Genomic DNA, 23591 nt, shown 5'->3' on the forward strand with positions numbered 1-23591 from the left:
ACTTTGAAGATGCAAAGTGTCTCTGAATAACTGCAGGTAGTCGCTGATCATAGTACTAGTATCAATACTAGTACTATCAATACTCTTATCGGTTCTCTCTGATTATGTCTCTCAGAAAGGTTTAAATAACTCACTATTGTTGACTCTACTGTTTCAATGGCAACAACAAATGTAACTCTGAGAACATTCCTACAGGCAGGAGTATATAATCATATCACAAGCACAACCCATAGTATGAACAATTTCCAAACGTGCTCTGAATATGCCAATGCCAGTCACAGAGTTCAAACCATAAAGTACTTTTATTCTAAGCGCCTTAGAGTATTATGACTGTTGTATTTAGCATGAATGGCCTCACTGAGGACTGAACCGCTAACCCCGGCAGTGTTAGACTCACATTTCTAAGAGTACAGTACTGTATGTGTGTATCCTGCCCTAAAATCATTACCTGATATGTAATGAGATGTGTTGTGCTTTTTTCCCCATCATTGTAACAGAGTCAAACTCTGATTCCACACATTCCACAGCCTTCACAAAGCCAATTTTAAGACACTCAACACCTTTACAAACGTACCTGGGACGGATCCCATGACTGAAAGCCAAAGTAGGTCAATCAACGCTCTAAAGCAAAACTAAAAAAATTAAACATAACACAGGCCTTCAATATACTGTAGATCATCTATTAATCTCTGCCAACTGTATTCTCTTGAGTTCAAATAATCATCTTATTATCAGGAGCAGCCAATCCTAGTCACCCGTGATTCATCAGAGCCATTTAGTAAATAATCAGACCTCCAGGAGAGCAACAATTTAGTGGAGAACGTCAGAATGAGAGATGAGGACATGAAGGGAGGGTGAGAGAAGAAGAGAGAAACGCAGTGACATGGAGAGGAAGACACTTGTCGGTCCATAAACGGGTCACGGAGCCACATTAGCTCAAACGCTTTGCTCGACTAGCTTTCTCATTGGGGCCAGGCGTGTGATGAGCAGTGGAGTCCTCCTGATTATGCTGCGAGTTGCCCACCGCCCCTGCTGGCAAAATCCTGCAAAAAACGGATGAGTCATAGGGCCACTGTTGGCCTGAGCACCCTCCTGCGTGAAGCCTGTCCCCAACACACACACACACACACACACACACACACACACACACACACACACACACACACACACACACACACACACACACACACACACACACACACACACACACACACACACACACACTCTCCACCGCAGCTCAAACGCAACCCGCGGATCACCAGCTTTGACTGCAAACATCACAGGACTCCCTTACCCTGAACTTGTACTTGGTACTCCTGTGGAGATTCCTGACGGTGCAGGAGAGCTCGTCGCCGTCGTAGCTTGGCTGGAAGCCATATCCCTGGGACAGAGACGAATGACAGAGGGAAGAATGGAAACAACCAAGTGAGCAATGACTTACAAGACAACCATTGTTGCACGGAAAATAAAGCGGTCTGCAGGAGACAAACGGCTACAGGGGATAGGGGAACGGTTTTTTGTGTTTTCCCTGGCAGGCGTTATGTCTGCAGGTAGCTGCTTGAGGCGGTGCAGACAGAAGTGACAGTAACTAGCTATAAATGTCACATAACTTTTTTTTTTTTTTTTTTAGAGCAAACAGTTTCAAGTGTTTTGATTTTTTCCTCTCGGCTGAGTTGAAATGAATAATGCCTCAACACACCAAGTAGCTACACAAGAATGCACATCAACCAGGTATGTCTGTTATTTATATACGAGACTATGAATGTGAAAACTGTATATGTACTTTGACAGCATGAAATATCTATGCTATTGACAAAGAGATACACTTGGCAATACTGCCTTCTAAAAAGTGATGGTCCCGCAACTGCATAAAAAGGGAAATGTGGAATATTTGACAGGAACAATTCAGTTGCGGATATTGCCGAGTCATTTGTGCGTCTCGAGCTCAGATTTTTCGATTTAAAAAAAAAAAAAGAGCCTGAGAGACATACCAAGCCTTCCTCCTCCATCTCCAAGATATAGTAGATGTCATCCTCCTTGGGAGAGCTAGTGGGCCTCTGCCACTTCATACACAGCCAGGTCACCCCCGCCATCTCCAGCTCTGGAGGGAAGGGTGGCAATGGCACACTGCATGAGGTGAACAGGTCCACCACTTCACTGAACTCGCTGGGGAGGGCAGAGAGAGAGAGAGAGAGCGAGAGAGAGAGAGACAGAGGATGGGAGAGAATGGGAGAAAGGGACAGGAGAGACAGAGTGAGAGACACACATGCACACACAGATGGAGACAGTGAATGGAGGAAACAGTAACATAAAAATAGACAACAGGGAGGGTGCCATCCAGGAAATAAAATCGAGCTGGATCTGGAGTGCCTACCTTACTCCCATGTCATTTTTAGCTGCAAGGCGGAAGGAGTATCTTGAAGCTGGTGAAAGCTTGGTCACTCTGTACTGCTTCTGGGGTCCGTAGTAGCACTGCTCATAGATCCCAGTGCCCTTACCCTTCAGACAACAACATTTGAGTTTTAATAAGAAGTAACTTGGGAGTCTGAGTGGCACATGAAACACACGGGTGCTGTGCAGTGATCAACATTTCCTTCATGACAAATAAAAACAATTACCTCATCCCATTGAAGAATGTAGTTTTGGATTTTGGAGCCGTTGTCGCATGGAGCCTGTAGGCAAACCATGCATTGAGTGATTATTGTATCTCAATCCGATGCATGTATAAAACACACATACCACGAATACCCAGTTATTTCTTTGACTTTAAATGTGAGCACAAACTAAAATGTTTGGAGGGCTTGAGTCACACCGCACTTCATTTGAAATCTTGTGCTAAACATTTCTCATTACTGCCGCTAATTACGAAGAAGCCATTATCAGCCATGCTAATAACAAATAATGTGCATCCAGGTGTGCACGCTCTTCCATGTTTTAATTAAATCAGTGAAGTTTGCTGAGCATGCACGATTGTTCTTGCAGAGCCTCGCTTAGCTCTCAACACATTTACGCTCACACCTGGGAGGTGATCTGCGTAACCGCTACCTTTAACTGCAAGCCACTGAGCAACTTTAATGAAGCCACAGAAGGTAAACGCACTGATGGTGATCTCAGCGATGGGTGTTGAAGAAGGGGAGTCTGATTCTGAAACACTTTTTTTTCCCTGTCTGTATATGTGTGTCAGGTAGCACACACTCACACTCACTCACACACTCACACAAAACAAGATTAAAAGGCGCTTTGGCAACCAATTAGTGAAATCAATTTTTTTCACCTAGGTATTATTACTGTACACACAAGAGCTCATGGTCTAAATGTTTTGTTAATCTGTTGCTTGCTTTCTGTCATGTCTATACGGTTGCTAATTGTGAAGGACCCGCCCCTAACACTGTTGGTTTATGGGGGATTACCTTCCACTGGAGGACCAATGTGTTCTTGGTCCCACTGGCCTTCCTGGGAGCGTTGGGCGGATCCGGCTCACAGTTTAAAGTGGTGAAGCTCGCAGCCTCCGACGGGCTTCCCTGTAAACAGTTACACACAGCCTGGACCCTGAGGAAAGACGAGGAAAGCGGTTACAACATGTTCCGCCGTGCGTTAACGCCGTAGTTCAAACAGAAGCAGGCAGCAGGTTATTCCTACCTGACATGATACTCTGTTGCTGGTCGAAGGTCTTCTAAAGTAGCACTTAGTTCTTCCCCGCTGCGTCAAAAACAAACACAAAAACATTCTTTAGTGCTGTTTCAAATAACCGTCTGTGTAAAATGGTGTTAGAGAAGTTGGTATTGCATCTCGTAGCATCTTGCTTCTAGCGCTCACCAGTACATGCTGTTGTACTTCCCATCTTTGCCGCTAAATGAGACGGAGACCTCGTAGCTGAGGGGCTCCGGGGGGCTCCGGTCGTGCTCCTCACTTCCGTTCTCACTCTCTGGCCTGGTGGGCGCGACGCAGCTCACTACTGCTCCTCTGGCCTGGATGTCTGAAACCTATCATGTGAAGGTTTAAAACCATCAAATCAAACCTGGGCATGGAAGGAAAGCTTTTGTCCCTCTAACCACGGCAAAATAAACTCACTTTTCTAAATTGTACTATCCTGCACCCGAGTCCAAAGAAGGTAGGGTGTTGTAATCAGTCGTGTCATCAAGTTTTTAAGAAAAATTCTCATTCTTAAGTTTCCAAAATCAACACAAAAATCACATTGCTTGGTAATGGAAAGGACACAGGAATCAAAAAATAATATATAAAGCTTTCAGCACTTGGCAGGGACGTGTTGTGCAACCCTAACATTTTTCATTCTGTCCTGAGGAGACTTAAATATAGCCTAAGCTACACTGCGGGGGGGGGTTCTTCTTCATATGTGGAAGAACTCAATCAGGTCACGTCTGCACCACCTCCTCCCCTCTGCCCTAGGGGCCCACCTTACTCCCTCACTTCGCACAGTTTGATTCTTAGCCCTTAAAAAAAAGCAGTTTGGCAGCACAGACAGAAACAAATCAGAAGTTTCCCTTCGACATCCTCCCATGACCTTATCTATCATCTTTCTTTTTACAAAGAGTTCAGACCTCGGCGACAGTGTATGACAAATCCCATCTTATATGAGGTCAAGGAAATTCTATTTGTAGTTAAAACAGCTATTGTCCTCCTCGATTTATCTTTATTTATCCACATTGCTTCCCTGCATCCTTATACCACTGGTTATTTCAGAGAATAAGACAAAGGGGACTTTGGCATATATGTATATTTCCATCTGATTATTTCCCCAGGCCAAAAAGTAATCGTGATTGTCATCTGTAAGCACACCACCGTGAAGATGTGAGAGCTAAGTAACTGTTTCGCAAAGAGCTCAGAGCTTTTAGTAGATGCTAGCATAGTTGTTTGGTGGCACATGTGGGAATAGAAATCCCCACATGGATGCTAGTCAGTACGTCTGACTCCATTAGCAAGATGTCAGCAAGAATCCATCATGGATGTTAATAGAGTGTTTAATGACGCAATGGAGTCGCATCATTACGGATTCTCGTGAACACGGCGCTAATAGCGTCACACAACATCATCCAAATTGTATTGCTAAGATAAAGAAAAACAATAAAAGGAGATATCAGGAGTGAATACTAACCACTGGGGTACCGATGTTACTCAATAATGCTTGCAGGGCCAGAGCTTCTTCATTCAGCTCTGAGAAGAGAAATACAAGTGAATATGGATTAAAAACAGCACCGTCTTTATGAAATGAAGAAAAAATGAAGGAATGTGATAAATAACGTGCCAGTTGCTATTTAAATGTGTAACACTGACTTAACCTCTGCCTGCAGTTGTTACTGCTGGATTTTGTGGGCAATGTAATATCCATTCTGCTATTATAACATTTATGAACATCATGTCTGTGCGCTTTGTGGACAGTGTAGCAACTATAACTAACTACAAATACATTTTGCATGCTGAACCAGCACTGAGGATATTTCAGTGCATCGACAATGAATCAAAAAGGAAATGTAATGTTTTATTGATAGTCGTTCAAATTCAAAGCTCTGCAAAATCTTTATAATAATTGATACAATCCTGAGAGGGTTGCTGCCACAGTTATACTAACTTCCAAGTTCACAAACTAGCTTGCCAATTAGGTACATTTGTACGCCTGTCTCTAATAGAATTATCCAGGAATTATCAAAAGTAACAGCAGGATTTTGAACATCCTATTACAATTTTGTTTCGTAGATTGCTCGTGTTCCTGAGGTCATGAGGTGAAATTATTTTCCCCTCCACTGTCAAAAGCTGTGTTAAACTCCATGATTAATGAGCAGAGTTCACATAATCAAGAATAACATTGGCCGTGTTGCTAATCCCTCACTGCCACCAGCTGCAGCGACTAATGAGGCACTATTCTCAGCGCCTTAACACAACACACTCCTCGCATCCGGAGAACGCTGTGAGTGCTTTACGTCAGACCGTGAACCTCTACACTTTAACCTCCTCACCTCCTGACTCTCCGTTTTTGCCCCTGGCCGTCTGCTTGTCGGGGCCGGCCACGGCGTGGCTGAGCTGCCCCTGCTCCGCCTCCAGCCCCTTCCCTCCGACGCCGTTGTGAATGTCCACTGTCGGGGGGCTGCTGCAGGTCTTCTGTGGCGAAAGGGGAGGGCTGTCCTTCGCCTGCCCTCCTCCTCCTCCTCCTCCTCCTCCTCCACCACCACCACCGCCGCCGCCGCCGCCGCCACCACCGCCACCACCGCCACCACCACCACCCTGACGGTCCTTCAGTTTCTTCTGCAGACGCTCGTACGTTTTGCTAGTTCTGTCGTCTCTGTGAACAAACGGCGGGCGTCCGTGTTGGGAGTGAGAATCTGTAGAGACTGAAGGGGCAAAAAAAAAAGACAAGACTTGTTTGTATAGACACAGACAGGAATACAATAAAGACCTGTCTGGCAGCAAAAGAAGCAGGTCAAAAAAATAGCAAACTCTAAGGTTACTAGGAAAGGGATAGACATAACAGGGCGGTGCTGAGGTAAACCCCCTGAGATAAAGAGTCTGAAGGACTCAGTTTTGACTCAAACAATGTCGTATTATAACAATACAGCCCAGACACCGCTGACTCCAACTCACCCTGCTCTGTGTAGATATGAGCTGGATGGTACTGGGAGATGTACTGGGAGCTCATGTCGCCCACGCCGCCCGCCATGCCCGTGTACAGGTGGGGTGGTGGGGGCATCATGGCAGGGTGTGGGATGAAGGCAGGCAGGTGGGCATGGGGCGGAGGTGGAGGGTGGTGGAGAGGGGAGTGGCCCCCTGGGTGGAACTCCGGTTGCTGAGGTAAAACCAGAACCCGCCGCACTCCGTTCTCTTCTATGATCTGAAGAGGAAACACACGGAGATGGCAGCCATCAAAGCCTCTCCGAGGTCGACCAGATGCCAATCGGAAACGCTGCGCTGGAAATAGTTCACAATAAATACCTGTGAAACGTATCCAGGAGGCACATAGATTGGAGGCACTGAACCATTTGGAGACATCATGGGAACCTGAGCAGGACCTGTGAAGAAGGAAGGAGCGAGATCAAACACTTTCCCCCGAGGGCAAACAGCTGTTTCATCTGTGGGTGATGTGTTGAAAGTAGTAGTGCCCCAGTCCGACCTGAATCATTCCAGCTCTAGCCTGGGCCCGACTAACACATGTCTTCTTAACAAATAGGGATGCTCTGTAGTGTTTTTTGCTGTTATCCAATATTTCCAGCTCATTTTGGCCGATGTGCGATCGCCAATACCGTTAATAGCACATATTGTTTTTTCAAGTCTGTCCTGTATTGGAATAAACATATTATCATGTCTACTGTTGTCGTGATGAACCCCCCAAAATCACAACTACTTCAACTAAGGTAACTTACATGTAAGCCATGCCGTATTTAGTTTCATGTAACATTTCAGTCTCCGTCATATCTGTGGAAATGTTCATTTCTGTCTAATGCCAATATTCCATTTTAAGGCCTTTCTCTGCTGATACCGATGACTTGCCGATATCATCTTGCATCCCTAATACCAAAAAATGTGTCTGTGTCACTCGCGCGCACATACAAAAGTTTTGTTGAAAACGTGGTTCAACATAGCAGTTGCTGACTAACAAACTGTTACTATAAGTTTATGTTAAAGCCATCCGTTTCCAATATTTCACAAACCATCAGCTTAGTACAGCAGCTTACTCTACATACTGTAGTACCCAGACGTCTCAGTGTCTATGGCTACGGGGAAGCACCAGCTGCCAGAAGTACAAACCACAACTGTCAATTCAGAATAAATCAATACATCGAAAATACATCTTTGTTGAATTCTCTCCTAATGTTTTTATAGACGGCGCCTTCTGGCACTGCTTTTGACCTTGTAGTCAAAGAGACTTTTTATTGTCCGTCCAAGCCTTGTAAGTTTCTTCCGACTGCCTTAAACCTTCTACACAGATAATAAATGGACTTTATGTTACATTTCTGTATATCTGGACAAACATAATAACTCCTCCCAGCTTGCCACCTTTGGCATATAACACTTGTCAGGTTTTCACCAGAGCCAAAGTCAGACGGTGCCTCTGTAGGGGAACAATCCCTACAGTCCATTCACTCTTCTAAACCAGCTGTGTTTTCACACATTTCATTTTTTAAAAAGGCAAAGGATGGCTTTTTTTTTTTTTTAATACTGGCAAACGCAAGAAGGCCACTTTATAAAAGTGCTGAGAAACAACAAAGTTCCCTGCATGGGTCTGTTGTAGGGGCCAGTGCATCGGCTTAGCTCAGCTCAGAGAAGTGACAGCTCAGCAGAAAGCCTGAGAGAGAGAGAGAGAGAGAGAGAGAGAGAGAGAGAGAGAGAGAGAGAGAGAGAGAGAGAAAGAGAGAGAGAGAGAGAGAGAGAGAGAGACCTCTGTGTTAAGTTTGCACATTTCTCTTCTTACAAACCTAAGACGTAAACACTGGGGCCCCGACGCCAGATGCCATGCAGGAGAGCAAAAAGGATCCACAACGCGTTCTGACCTCCCGGCAGCCCGTCTGAGGAAGAGTGTCTCTTTATTTGGACGAAGCCGCCGTGAGCAGAGAGAAGGCACTTGCTTCTAAATGAGTAGCCATAACGGGCCCACGACCACAGAGGCCGTGCTTTGTAATGACACATTAAAACTTCCCGTTTCCAACATCTCGTAGCACCTCCCCAGGTGCTGAAGTCCGGGCTCCTCCTCTCGGGGGAGAGCAACAACAAGTGAGTGTTGGAATAAGATAAGATCATCAGATACAGTTTTCCCTATTTATTTTTTTTTAAACGTCTTTTTGGAGGTTGAAGTTTGTTGCTGTGCTATACTGGGAGGTGTTTCTTATACCAGGGGTAGACTAAATATTAGAAACACCTCTCAGTATAACGTAGCACAGTTCAGCTCCTAATGATCATACAGTTTACTGTCGGGCGGTTGCATTCGTTTTAGCGAAGTGTCACTAATAAACTGACAAGTGAGTTTACACCTGAGCACATAACAACTCGGGTACAGAGTTTCCTGCTGCACTCAAGGCTCAACAATGAGACACGCTATGTTTGCAAGGCAATAGAGCTGGTTGGATTTCAACACTACACTCATTCCTTATATGCTTCAATGCTGCCAAGCACTGAGCAAATAAGGACTACATGCTACAGTGGATGAACGCTAGCAGATTCACAGTGCAGTGGTTGGCGTTAGTCAAGTGTGAATAAGGTTGACGGAGCTGACCTGAAGTAAACAGAGAAGAAATGTAGTTACTTTAAAGTACTTTATCATAAAGATAGCAATAATCTAATAATATGAAAATCATCTAAGAAACTAGCTTTATAGACATTTCCCAAAACTGGGTTCACATCACTGTGCCGGACGAGTGCACTCTTCTTAAAACTTCTTTTCACGGTTCTCTTCACTCCAACGCCTCACAATTTATTACTTTCCGTTTGCAGAAAAAAACCCCCATTAAAAGTCAAAGTCTACTACATTAATCTACGTATTATAAACTTTATTGGAAAAGACAGCTAGCAGGTAGGCCTCTTATACTGGTATGAAGGACAAAAAAAATAAAAAAAATCTCAATCCAGGGAGCATTGAGAGAGCTCGGCCTGAATGAAGGCAGTCACACCGGCTCAGTCCTCATCGATTTCAGATCCACGTCATTTGAGTGGGAGTTCAAAGGGTGCCATGTTCACGCAACTCTCTTTTAAGACTAATAAAAGGATCTCTTGCTTGCACCAAGTGCCTCTAAGCACCTCAGTGATGACTGATTACGGTAATTTCAGTCGATGCTGACTAACAGGAAATCTAATGAATCACATTAGCGTACAATATGTGATTGTCTGTTTTAGAACGAGACGCTTCATGTGTACCGACGTGGAGAGCAAAGGGAGGAGAGGCCCAGCAGAAAGCTTAGGGGGGAGGGAGGTAGGATCAGGGAGCCACACACACATCAACCAGAGAAAGAGAGGCAGGGTGGAGATTGTGTGTGTGTGTGTGTGTGTGTGTGTGTGTGTGTGTGTGTGTGTGTGTGTGTGTGTGTGTGTGTGTGTGTGTGTGTGTGTGCGTGCGTGCGTGCGTGCGTGCGTGCGTGGTGGGGGGGGCAACACCCACTCTTTTACATCAGGCTGACGCACGAGTGCTGACAGATATCAGATAGAAAAGGCCACATCCTCATCCCCCCCCCTCCCCTTCCCTCCGCCTGAGTCAACTGGAGCATCGGTTTGTGCCGACGTGGCCGTGGAGTGCCAGCCTTCCAGAGGAAGCGGCCATGGGAAAAAAAAAAAACATCAGTCCTCCTCCACACAAAACGGCAGGCTGCCACTGAGCCAAGAATAGCCACAAACAAGCTGCCCGTTCTGGCAGTGTAAACAAGAGGCTGGGCAACACTTTGGAAACACCATCATCTCCCGTCAACATCACATAACCAGTCTTTCACCTCCACGCCTCCTGGGGCGGGCCGACAGTATCAACTGGTGCGGCGTGTCTGAGTCGAGAGGGGAGACAATTGTTCGGGGGGGGGGGGGGGGGGGAGACTTACCAAAGGGCAACACACACGTCAAACACGTGTATATGCACGTAAACAGATGCGCCAGGGTGGTAACGCCACTTTGAGCACCCACCTGTTTCCACTGTCTCGATCGAGGTCGGAAACAAATTCAAGTGGGACATTGAGAAGGTCTCCTGCAAGCCGAGGAAACTTGGAAATAACGGCAACAATCCAAGCAAACTGTCGGGATTTCATCGGGTGTGGAAATAAACCCTCAATTAGACGAGGTGAATAAAAAAAAAAAAGAAGAAGACAAGCGAGATAGAGGCTGGATGGGTTAAGAGAAAGATGTGAAGATTCGAGAAGGGCACGCTAGACGAAAAAGGACAAGAGTGAGACAAGTAGCGAGACGGAGAGAGGTTTCACACGGGAGCTCTCAATAAGCTCTCAATGGCAACATGATGAACTGTAAGCCTATAAAGATGGAGCGGGCTTGATTATTAATTAGAGCTAATAAATTGTCTCCATCCACAAATAAAGGGAGAGAGGATAGGCAAGGGAAGGCAAGCCGACTAACTGACAGAGGTTAATAATTACTGCCAAGCACGGGAAAGAGGCTAAGTATTGAACCGTCAGTAAAGCAAAAAAAAAAAAAGAAATAATTGCGACCTAACCTTCATTCTTAGTGATGACACCGTGGCAAATGGTTCTCTTTTTGCGTGGCGTGGCCCACTTTTCTTTGTAGGCAGGAAAGATCTTCCATCAATTAAGCGAGCGGTAATTTGCAATAACCGTACCGTTCTATTAGCAGATTACAAAGCCGGGGATGGGCACGCTCTGTCCTCAGCCGGGCTGTTTCTCCACAACGTGCCCTTTAGCGTCAGACCACCACCAACCCAGACACATGGACGAGAGGAGCGAGTGGAAAAAGAAGAAAAGGGCATTCTGTGTTGATCCGTGCGCAAACCAGAGCCTGAGGGAGGAAGCTGTACAGTAGCAATAGAACAAATGAATAAGAATATTATTTTTTTTTTGAGGTGTTAGTAAACTGTCTGAATTGCTGATTTTTTTTTTTTTTTAAAGCATCCGCATGGTTCTTACAAAGCCACCAACATGAATGAGGGAATCAGTAACCTTCATGCTTGTGCTTGTTACAGAAACACCACACTGCTGCTGCTGCTGCTGCTGCTGCTGCTGCTGCTGCTGCTGCTGCTGCTCTCAGCCAGACAAACCCAGAGCGAGAGAAGTGCCGTGACCACAGGGGCCGGATTTTTTTTTAAATAATGAATGATTTGGCTCCGTTCAGGATATGAAGATTCCACTCTAAAAACCACTGTCTCCTCCTGTAACGAGAAGCTAACCTCACGAACCCAGTGACGTGGATAATTGAACAAATACAAACACAGCCGGGTGGACAGAGGAGTCGCCCCGTTCCTCCGGACATCCCACCCTTGATTTACTGGGAAGAAAAACTATTTTTTTTAAATCAAACACCCCTCCCACACATCAACTTCCATCATCCTCTTTACCTTTTCTCCCTCCTCCCCTTCGTATCAACGCAGCAAAGGGAGAATGAGTCACAAGCTCAGTCATTTTACTCACTGCAGAAGCTGTGAATGAACCTCGTCTGTGTGTTTGTGTACGCGTACTTGGAGTTCGGTGGGGGAGGTAGTGAGTATAAAAATACTGTGCTAATGCGGCTAATGTGTCTGATGTTTGAGGTCCAACTATGTGAACCATATGTGATGAGCTTTGTTTCAAAAAAAAAAGGGTGATGGGTGTGGGCAAACATGCAACCATCCCACAACTGTGCACATGAGCTTTAATCTGAATGGATACGGCCCACGCAGTTTTTACACAATGTGTATTTGCTTCATTCATGTAACTCCTTCCGACATCATATTATTTACCCTAGACAATGTGGCAAATACGTTCTGGTACAGAGTGTCTCAGGTAAGGGGTCATTTTGCATGTCAAATGTATTTTGAATAATTGTCTTCAGTAGGAATCAAGATTCCTTAATTCCCACCGATTGTAAAACACTAATGTCTACATTTTTACAGTGAGAATTCTGACAGACAGCCGAACAGCTTGGGAACCGGCCAAACTTCTCTGACGTTGGGATTAGAGTGGGCTGTGTCCTTTCTGAAACCTACAATCCGACATTCACATCCATTTCCCGTTGTGATTGGGCAGCTGTGTGGAGGTGAGAAATGTAAGATAGGTGTGAACTTCACTCTTCAGCCGTCATATTTTTTGTGGCACTTTTTCGTTTGTACAACCAAGTGCAATTCTACGAATGTCGTTCTAGAGAGAGTGTCTGAAGATGTGCGTTAGACCCATTTTAAACATTATCGCGTCTGCCGTCGCTCTGTGACAGCTACAATCTACTTATTTCCGATCACAACCAGGCCCCAACTGTAGTAATTCAATTTAATGATACCACTTGGACTGTTTTCACTCAATCGTAACAATTTAACTCGTCTTGAGCAGATATGCGATGGAAAATGTGTATTGCAGCCAGGCGGCATCCTCCGGTTCTGAGAAGTGAAGCCATTGTGAAGGAGCCTTAAACTTGCATTCTTTCTACTGACCATCAGGGGGCAACTGCTCTGGTTGCAAAAAGAAGTCCAGAGAGAAGTCTATGAGAAAATGACTCTACTTACTTGATTTATTACCTCAGTAAACATTGTAAACATGAGTTTATGGTCTCAATCACTAGCTTCAGGTCTTCAATGCAGCATGATGTTCATTTAGTAAATTATGGTCCCATTTAGAGTAAAATAGACCATAAAGCAGGGTATGCTTTAGGGCGGGGCTACCTTGTGATTGACAGATCCCTGCGACGACGTTGTCCAGTTTAGGAGTTGTCTTACAAGTTGAACTTTTTCACAGTGTGTTTTCAGTAAATGAAATGTGTCGTGTCACTTCAAAAAACCAAGATGGTGGCTTTGATGAGCCAACTCCAGGCTTCAAAACAACAGACCGCAAACCAATGGGTGATGTCACGGAGACTACGTCCACTTTTTTCAGTCGATGCTTGAAGCTGTACAGAACAGACACATTATGGAAACCGTCCATTGCAGCCGTAGAGCTTCCTAAAAGTCAATTTCAGTGGAAATTCTGTCGAGGCAGACCGCACTAGTGTATTGACAGTATGGATACACCCTCGCCCCCTCACCACACGGTATCAAATGTTCAACAGTGCACATCCTGGCTGCTCCGTTTCAGGCACAGAGGACATGACAGCCTCAAGTCCCTCTGATAGAAAATAGACCGAGCACCATCAGGAATGAGATGAGGTGTTTCACAGCTATGGCATCAGAGATAAGGGACAAGTAGGCAGATGGGTTGACTGACCAACCGATATGTAACAGAGAGAAAAGGATAGAGGACACTGGCAAAATGGCTGCAAACTGAGCCAGGTGTAAGTATGCAAGCACTTTAGCTCCCTGTTGAAATGCCGAAATGGCTGTTTTGGCTTTTGTGGGAGAAGGCACATCTCTCTCAGGCTCAATAAGCCTAGTGGAAGGAGACGCTGCTTTCAGCCATCAACCAGAGACTGAATCATCCACAGTGATGTGAATCACCGGCGGGCCGAGTTAGATAAAGAGGTGGATCTAATCAACCCCAGTGGTCCTGATGCTGACTTGCCTCATCAGTCACCAAGCTGATCAGGTGGTCTATTGCTGGGTGCCAGTGATGCAGCCTTCAGACGGAGAGAGAAGACGACCCGTGGAGCGCTGGGGGTCATGTCCACTCACATACAGAACTCTCCGTGTGGCGAGGAGGACAGCTAGCAGGAAGAGACTAGATGGCCACGCTAATTAGCCTCCCTTGCCCCTCCTCCGAGGCACGTATCAAAAAAAAGAAGGAAGCTGCCTTCCAGGCACTGCATTTTATACGATTTGTCTGTTTGTATTGAGCAGGCTGTCATGCATTAACACGAAGCAATTACACACATCTAGCTGCTAAAAATACATAATTGAATACACAAATTGGGTGTGGGACGGAGCAAATCCTGAAAAATGTGTGTAAACCGGATCCTCCTGGCTTCGGGAACCGTGTCACCCTGTCCGTGTCGGTACATACTAGGATAAAAAAGGTGAAAGCATGCATATGCACAACAGACACTTAAGTGAACAAGGATAATCTGTTCTTGTGACCACACAACAAACCAAACCGACCAACCCTGCGCGGGTACGCATACGCACACGCACACACACACACACACACACACACACACACACACACACACACACTCTTCTTCCTCCCTCCTTGCACCGCAAGCGGTGAGTCATCCCTCTATTCACGTCACCGAGAGATGAGTGCACCCTGTGACAGGCCAGTTAGTAGCAGTCGCACTGATCTATGTGGCACCTCTCTCCCTTTGTTTCTCCTCTGATGGAGAGACTATGTATGCTCGCTCCCTATTAGGGAGGTTTACTCGGCTCATGATGGGAGGGCCGGTGTGGGAGCTCGGTCAGACAGGAGTAGGGGGAAGAGCCCCCTGCTTTGGGAAACCGTATGATGGCTTCATATCACTGCTTTTGCTCCTTTGTCATCCAAAACCTGGATACCCGAGGCCTATTGTCTCATTGTTATTCATGTACGTCACAAGGCATAGTCGAAGGCTACGGACAAGAAGTACAAGTGGGATAATAAGCACGAGTCTATACATGGGTCATTATATTTATGCTGAAATGTCGAGCGCCTGCCTACTGCGGTCACAAAGGGTAGCGATAATTATTCACTCGCAAACCTTTATTATGCTGACATCCTTTATCTTTCTTTATCAAATCAAATTGAACATTTAACAGGAACAAAAAAAAAACAAAACGGTGGCAGTGAGCTCACAGAAATGTCAATACACGGAGGGACGTCCACGGAGCACAACAAAACAAAGCTAATCATTTTCAGATCTCCCGTTTTTTCCCGGGCAACTACGTTTTATCATAATTATTTACAATTACAGCCCCGCGGCTCCACCTCCTACTACTCCAGCTGTCTTCCGCTCACAATGTCAGCGACGTGTTGCAGCCAGACTTCATTGTCGCTGTCACAAAGCCAGCGCAATCACAAACAATTGAGAAGAAGGAAATGACTGCCATCAGGACGAATGTGTTACACATCTTACTCAAACACGGCCTTTCAGCCCTAACTCCTCTACCAACACACTGTAATCAGACCATATGCTTATTCTACATTATGGTAGTATAGCAGCGCGCAGCTCATTTTATCAGCCGTCATATTAAACAGGAAGAGCCGCGTGCCAAATGATATTCGGATAGCAAAGCTGATGGGGGGGGGGGGGGGGGGGGATGACTATATTTTTGTACAGGAAGTGTTGAAACAGAAACTAAACAAAAACCAAAAAGGTGCACACAACATCACAGTTCCTGAACATTTTGTGCGTTTGCACGGTTTTCCTCTCCACGTGTTGCCCTTTATTCATCATATTGATGCACTTAAAGAACAGATCCTTTCCATTGCATTGGCTGGCAACATAAACTGCAATCGTGTCATTGAGCAGCCTATGAGCCGTGAGACATGACTGTCATCCTGTTGACATTCCTGTAAAAATACGTCAATGCTTCCTGGCCAAGCCCCTCCCCCTTTTCACTGCGCACTCTGGAAAAAAAAAATAAAAAGCCGGATGAATCCGGGTGAAGGTGTTTGCTGGAAATAAAAAGAGGTTAAAGCAAAAATCAAGCTCAGTTAATCAGATTATACTTATACGCCTATTAGAACTTGTCAGTGTGATTTTAAGCGCTTACATGAAATTTGCTCTAAGCAGCAAGAGCCTTTCGCAACCTCATGTGTAGACGATTTTTTTTGGGGCCTCTTGATTCGACATAATTACCTACACAAGCAGACACGGAGACTCTAAGCTCTCGCTTACAGGTGAGTACATTTCAGCGGGGAAAATATCACATATACAAATGTCCAAATACAAAAGGACAGATAAACATCTCCGGTGTTAGTGCTCATAAAAAAGTGCATCAAACGTTATCTTTAAACACAATCTCGCATTTTTACAGATGACCAAATTAAAGATTCAAAACTAATTTAAGTTAAGAAAATTGTTTTTGCACTTGTGAATACGAGGTTTTGCATATTTCTTTATTTGCATATTATTGTGGTCTACCTTTTCCATAGACGTTTGGGTAAAAGCAGAGTACTCAGCGTTTTTAAAGCAGCCATACATTTAATGGAGGCAGCCCCGTGAAGAGTGTAGCTAAGAAGGCGTTTGTCTTGCGGTCACAATGCCCTGAAACTCCCCCTCAGTACGTCGGCTGCTCTCACTTGAGCACTCTCTGCTGGAACAGTCGCGCTTCGCTCTACTCTACAACAAAAGCTACAACAATTACCGCTGCTGTTGAACGCAATGAGCCCGAGCACATTGTTGCACGTCTTCATGTTTAGAAGGTGATGCTATAATAACTTGAACGAAACTTTGATCAAATAATTGTATTCATCTTTCATACATACACATACATACACACACACACACACACACACACACACACATATACACACACACACACACACACACACATACACACATATATATATATATACACACACACATATATATATATATATATATATATATATATATATACATATATATATATATATATATATATATATATATATATATATATATATATATATACACATATATATATATATATATATATATATATATATATATATATATATATATATATACACATATATATATATATATATATATATATATATATATATATATATATATATATACACATATATATATACACACACATATATATATATATATATATATATATATATATATATATATATATATATACACATATACATATATATATATACACACACATATCCAAACCATACGTTACGGCTTAACTGTATAAAAATAAACGGTGAAATCATAGGAACATTTTGTGACACGGGTGAGCTTTAAAAATGGACTCAGATTTCATTACATAAACCTGTTTTGTTTCTTCAAGGCTAAAAAATATGGTATTTATTTAAATTTTTTACATGGGTCCAAATAATTTATCCATATGTATTACATGACAAAAATCCATATTTTGAAATCAACCACTGGGTTTTCAGACATGCATTTGAATTCAAAACGACCATAATAACGGAGCGGCTGTCTCACCTGTGATACACTGAAATTGACCATCCTCTCGTCGAATAGTGAAGGCCTCACCTGGGTTTACCTGCACCAGGATTACCTGTGGAGAAACACAAGCAACGTTTCATTTGACCAAGTTAAATTCCACACTTGTTCTACAGCAACTAGTTCATTAAAACGGACGCCTCTTTTGTACAACTTTATACAAAGATCGTGCAACATTCAACAAGTCTTTAACACAAACAGTGTTTGCTGTTACAATGACAATACGGTCACCTGAAAATCATAGTGGGGAACACTTTTGGCATGTTGGTGATGCTTTATACGTAGGCATCAGCGGCAGTACAAGCATCAGAAACAATAACACACAAGTCCCCTTTGGGTTTCCATCACACCAACCGTTGTCAGTACTAAACTAAATGGAAACAAAATCAACAGGAGAAATGAACCGAGAGCAAGACTGACAGAATGTGGGGCTAAAGAGGCTTTTCTCCAGTATTGACTTTGGTCATCAATGTAGCTGGTAGGAAAAGCATTCATTAATCTGAACTTACATGGGAGTGTGAACACCAATAATCACTGCCATACCTGGACAACTCTCTGTGTGTGTGTGTGTGTGTGTGTGTGTGTGTGTGTGTGTGTGTGTGTGTGTGTGTGTGTGTTGAATGTACCACACAATACATTTTTTTCTCAAGCAGCACAGTATCATAAATACAGCTTTTTTTTTGGTTCTTTTTGGACTAGTTATTGCTTCATTAAAGTCATCCACAAAATCTAAAACAGAAATGTATCAATTTGGGATACAACCCTTGCCTCTAGAAAAAAAAAAAGCACAAAAACCATACCAGCTCATCATAATTCATGTTTAAAACATTTTAAATCATGAAATTATGGGTTTGGGTCTCTTTCAAAACAATAGAATTAAACGGCTGCTAATTTTGTCAATCAATGAGATGAAACGATTGAATGTTTAACTTTTTAGTATGCGTTAATGCAATGCATTCACTTCTATGATCATTTACAAGACCTTTCTGTAAATATGACATAAAAACAACAACCACCTGTACATTTAAGGAACATTCAACAGATGTTGCCAGCAGGAAAAAACAACAACTAGGAAGCTAAGGAGGTGATTCTTATTTCAACCCATTTCTAACAAGGAAAAAAACAAACAATTATCTCCCATCTCTAAACCTAGTGATTGGGTTAATATTTCAAACAAAGAAATCAAAATGATTCATGACTTTTAACTGAACTGCTTGTCCCTTGTACCTAGTTGTAATGTACAGCAAAACAACGTCCCTGTTCTCCAGTTATCAGGCCTTACAAGCCTCAACTATAAACCTCACAAACTGTAAACTGTTCATATCTCCAAGTTCAACATGACTACTGGAAACATCAGGTACACACTGTTCCCCTACACTGAGTCATGCTGCTTCTGTCATCACAAAAGAATCAGCCTCAGAAAAACGGGTTCATTATGTCCAAGGAACAAAACTTTTCAAACCATTCAACATCCCCGACAACGTCGCCTTCTTCTGATTACCGTCAAATAAAACTGAAATCATCAACACGACTAAAGACAAACAATACTTTTTTTTTTTTTCGTTCACTAATAGGTCAGAGATTCGTCATTCTCTTAACTCCAAAAAAAAAACAAAAGAACACAACGCAATTAAGGTTTTTTTTAGTTGCCCGGCAGTGCATGTGGGCGCGAGTTACCTCACTCTTGTGGAAGTCGCCGTCATAGAATCTACACTCTGCTGGCAGAGGGCTCTGGCTACGGTTCTCCTCAAGCACAGAAACCATCAGCACCTCCATCTCTGACACTGCTCCCATTCATGTGCTCGGCGGGGAGCGGAAAGAGCCCTTTGACTGTCACACACACACACACACACACACACACACACACACAGACGCTCGTATGTTCACACACACACCCACACAGGCAGCGTCAGCAGCAAGTGTAGATGACAAGGGGGGGGGGGGCGCGATGTGGGTTTAATTGAATCAAAGTCTAAGCACTTCAGTCAGGTGCATGTGTGTGTTTGCGATCCCTCCCCTTTGACCAGCCCTCGCAGTGTGAGTAACATTGAAATCAACAGATACATTCATTGCATTGGAAGATGTGACTGCTACTTACTGTTGCCCGCATTGCTTTTTCTCATTCAGGCGTCGCTATTCACGCAGTCAGAGAAGAAAAAAAGAACACAACAAAGATGCTCTAGGGTCTAACCAGACCCTCCACCACTTCATCAGAAATCACATGACCTGCGATGCTAACACATCTGGGCTGGGCTGATCCGCTACAGCCACCACTTCCATGGACTCCTGCAACGCAATCCAGGGAGAAGCCGGTGAGAGGCGTGGAGGAGGAGTGCAGCAGGAGCTATGTAGGCGGACGAGGGCTTGGTCTCGGTTGCGCTGGATGCAGCCTTCACAGAAAGTGTGGCGTGAATCTCATGTTTGCTTAGCGTGGCTCAAAGTCTCATCTGCTCCGTAGCGGCGCGCTCTCTCTCTGCAGCAGGGCGGCTTGTTCGCTCTCTGCCTCTGGGCTCCAGTGCAGCCTCCCTACCAGTCAGTCTCCACAGCAACCCCTTCAACAAATAAGCCACGGCGATGTCCGCTTCCAAACCTTCAGAGAAGGGATTGAAACCTTATCAGCAGTGGCCACTCTCTTGGAAAAAAAAAAAAAAAAAAAAAAGGGAGGCGGATGAACCCGAGGAAACGGAATATGAGAGGAATGATGCCCTCAGTTTGCTATTCAGTTCTCTTCTCTGTCACTGACTGTGTGCCAGCTCCGTTAACGCCCGCTGTGCTCCTTAATGTGGTTCATTTAAATAGCATTCCATCAGGGCGTGATCATAACACCGCTAAGAGGCAAAGGTATCGGGGTTCCATAGCGTGGGGAGTCCTTTGTTCTGCCTTTTTTTTTTCACAACAACAACAATGGCGTGAGGGAGCCGAGCGACCCACGCAGCCTCTGAGGCTGACATATACGACTACGCTACAGTCCCACTCCCTCCCCCCGCTGCTCTCCCTCCCCCTCATGCTCTCCCTGGCTCTCTCTCTCTCTCTCCCATTCACAGAGCGACATGCCATACACCCTCTCTTAATACTCCGATCGATGTGGGAGGAGACGAGGTGGTGGGAGTTCAATTTCAGAGCGCCAGCGTTCAGCGACGATTGCACCCTCGAGTCCTCCGCCGTCTTCAAAGATCACAAAGCAGCACCCCCGACAGTCAAAACGGGGACACAATTTGTACGCCGACACAATAAGACAAGAGAGCCAGCGAAGTATTTTCAGTGCTTCTGTAACATCTGTCCTCATTCATTCTAAACGGATCGTTCCTTAAAGAGACAGCGCTCGTCACTTGATCGGCATGTGCCAAGTTAACGGATACTCTGCGTCACCGATACCGCTGCGCATGGGGTAGTACACCTATGGCCCATCCTCCACAAGCAGAGACCTACGCTTCTTTTTAGTCTGCGTAAAGATGAAAAAAAAAAAAAAAAGAAGCTGGAATTTAAGAAAATAGAATAATATAGCCACTAGCAGCAATAATCTGTGTAATTTTTTAGGGAATTAGGGAAATATGAAGTCAAAATGAATTTTGGAAGAAGAAAGCACTGCGATAATGAGCTGGACTTTGCATTGATGCATTCAAAAGATCTGTTATGGTCATGATGCTGAAAATCTGATGAAATAAGAAAGTATTTTTCAATGATAATGAAATGAACCAATTAGACATGCAGCTTTTTCTGGGAGGGAAAAACTATGTCCAGATAAATATTATAGTCAAATGCAATCAAAGCCTTCTACTGAGATTCTATTTATTGAACTGTAGACAGGTGCGATCGCTGTCAGCACCCTCAGCAACTAAATAGATAAAATAAGCTGTCAATTTGGCAACAGAAAGTCAAGCAACCAGTTGCAGCAAGCAGCATTTTTGCTCCGTGCTGCCATTCATTCCCACATATATATAACACATACGGCTGATGTTACAAAACAGCCTGGAATTGGAATGAGGTTGTGGCAAAAATGGTGTTGCAATTTTTTTTTTGTCATTTCAAAGTTACAACTGCATAATATAGTTTTGTATTGCGTGATGCGATTAGTGTTTTGGGGGTTCAGAATATTTTCAGGTATCGTCATTATTATATGCTTAGACCGCTAATATTGCCTTTACTGTTTTGCTTTGGATTTCAAAAGGATTGCCTCATAACGTTACATCAATGTAACATTCCACAGAGGCACAACCTCTTCTTTTCACCGTTTTTGTGAAGCTTTGTCTACAACATATTTAGTACAAATGAGCAAATTTGTGTAAGTGGCAGGAAAAAGGGGAGGAGATTAATACATGTTTTAGATTAGTCAGGTTCCTCTTCTGATAACTCCTCTGCCGATCACAGTTACCTTCATCCATACATGAACTACAGATGACAGATATCCATATTGGATATCGGTCCGATACTGATAGCATAGCTGGATCAGGTATCGTGACAACTGGCTGATCCGTTATTGGATACCATTATTTTAATAAATAAAATACATTTATATCTATGTATTTATTTGTTACATTTTGTTAGATAAATTTAGAAAAGCTATGTTTAAGTCAAGTTTGATGTTTTCTTACACATAAAAATAATGATCCCCGTCTCCTCCACACATTAAGGCACACAGCTTATCAATTACACACTGGATCAGTACTTATACCGGGCGATACCCAAAGCCCAGGTATCGCTTGGGTTTAACGTTAACCATTACAGTGTGAAATACAGTTTTACTGACGATCGGCGAAAAAATATGCGATCAGGACATCGGCAATCATGCTTTTCTAGTCGCCGATCTCTGATAATGTTACATTGTAAACGACCAATCAGTGTTTGAATCAACAGGAGGAGAGCTAATAACGGTGGAAGCACCGTTAACGGCCAACAAACGAAGGTTCCCCTCGGTTACATTATGATGCGTTCAGGCTGTGTTCAGTGAAAATGAGTATTGGGCAAAGGTAAATTAGAACGTTATCATGATGTGTTCTCATGTAATCTCGTAAAATGTAGTGTTGGTGAGAAACTTGAATAAATCCAGTAGTTTGAAGGAGATGTTTTCACAACATAAATAGATATTAGAGATGAACTATGACCCGTTTACACTAACTCTAAGCAGCTCATTTGTTTTAATCAACGAACATACACATTTTTCTTTCCTTATCATTTGACTTGTGTTTTTATGAAAAAATAAGCATGATAAATTACTACAACAATGTAAAAGAACAACATTTAGACTTTTTTTATGGTTTACACTGACTTCAGAGCGGTTGAAATGATTTTTTTGGACGGTGGCAAAAAAAAAAAAAAAATGTGTCTGGAGTCTTGTAGATCAGCTGCATAATCAAACAACAAAGGGATCTGTATCTATCAATATGGATCATCAATGATCAGCAATTAAACGTGATCGGGGATCTAAAAGTTATATTTGCTGTTTTTTTCTTTTGTGCCGATCCGATCCGAGATCCGATCCGAACCGTGAGTTTTATGATCCGTTGCGCCACTAATCCCAAACCAAGCGTTTAAATCTCCCGAGGCTCAGCTCCGATAAACTTACGAAAGCTGAATTTATAGTGCTACTGTCAGATACATTCAAGCTGTGCCCGAGCCGGGCCGCCGCTGTAGGACGACTGTGTCACTGGACGTGGAGCTGCCATCACAAACTGCACGAGGACTTCATTTTGGCAGCGCATAAGACTCAAAAGAAGGTGCTCGGATACTGCAAAGGTTACTTTTCACACAGATGACTAAGCACTGTGATGTGAAATGGTTTCCTGCTCACATTCACAACAGGGATGATCTATTTAACAGAGCGCTGGATGAAAGAAACCCATGCATTCAGAGAAGAGGGACAAAGAAAATGAAATAAACTGCCACAGAACAGTATGTCCCCCTCGCCAAAAGAAATACATCGC

General features: G+C 43.7%; 1 protein-coding gene across 1 annotated transcript in view; it reads right to left on the reverse strand.

Annotated features, from left to right (window-relative positions):
• The window catches only part of fndc3a (fibronectin type III domain containing 3A), a 32926-nt gene extending 13184 nt beyond the window's left edge, over nucleotides 1–19742 (reverse strand). The window contains exons 1-14 of the mRNA XM_068714299.1: nucleotides 19348–19742; nucleotides 17650–17725; nucleotides 6943–7019; nucleotides 6595–6841; nucleotides 6234–6344; nucleotides 5973–6173; nucleotides 5114–5172; nucleotides 3817–3983; nucleotides 3640–3699; nucleotides 3411–3549; nucleotides 2619–2672; nucleotides 2375–2499; nucleotides 1992–2166; nucleotides 1295–1381 (exon numbers count right to left, since the gene is read on the reverse strand). Of these exons, the coding sequence (XP_068570400.1) occupies nucleotides 1295–1381; nucleotides 1992–2166; nucleotides 2375–2499; nucleotides 2619–2672; nucleotides 3411–3549; nucleotides 3640–3699; nucleotides 3817–3983; nucleotides 5114–5172; nucleotides 5973–6173; nucleotides 6234–6344; nucleotides 6595–6841; nucleotides 6943–7019; nucleotides 17650–17725; nucleotides 19348–19464 (1695 nt within the window). The 5' untranslated portion in view covers nucleotides 19465–19742. The remainder of the gene's footprint in view (nucleotides 1–1294; nucleotides 1382–1991; nucleotides 2167–2374; nucleotides 2500–2618; nucleotides 2673–3410; nucleotides 3550–3639; nucleotides 3700–3816; nucleotides 3984–5113; nucleotides 5173–5972; nucleotides 6174–6233; nucleotides 6345–6594; nucleotides 6842–6942; nucleotides 7020–17649; nucleotides 17726–19347) is intronic.
• Nucleotides 19743–23591: the final 3849 nt, after the last annotated feature.

This window comes from Cebidichthys violaceus, unplaced genomic scaffold (genome assembly GCF_023349555.1).
Source record: "Cebidichthys violaceus isolate CVI_PGR_0920_01 unplaced genomic scaffold, fCebVio1.0.p SCAF_1, whole genome shotgun sequence".
NCBI classification, from domain to species: Eukaryota; Metazoa; Chordata; class Actinopteri; order Perciformes; family Stichaeidae; genus Cebidichthys; species Cebidichthys violaceus.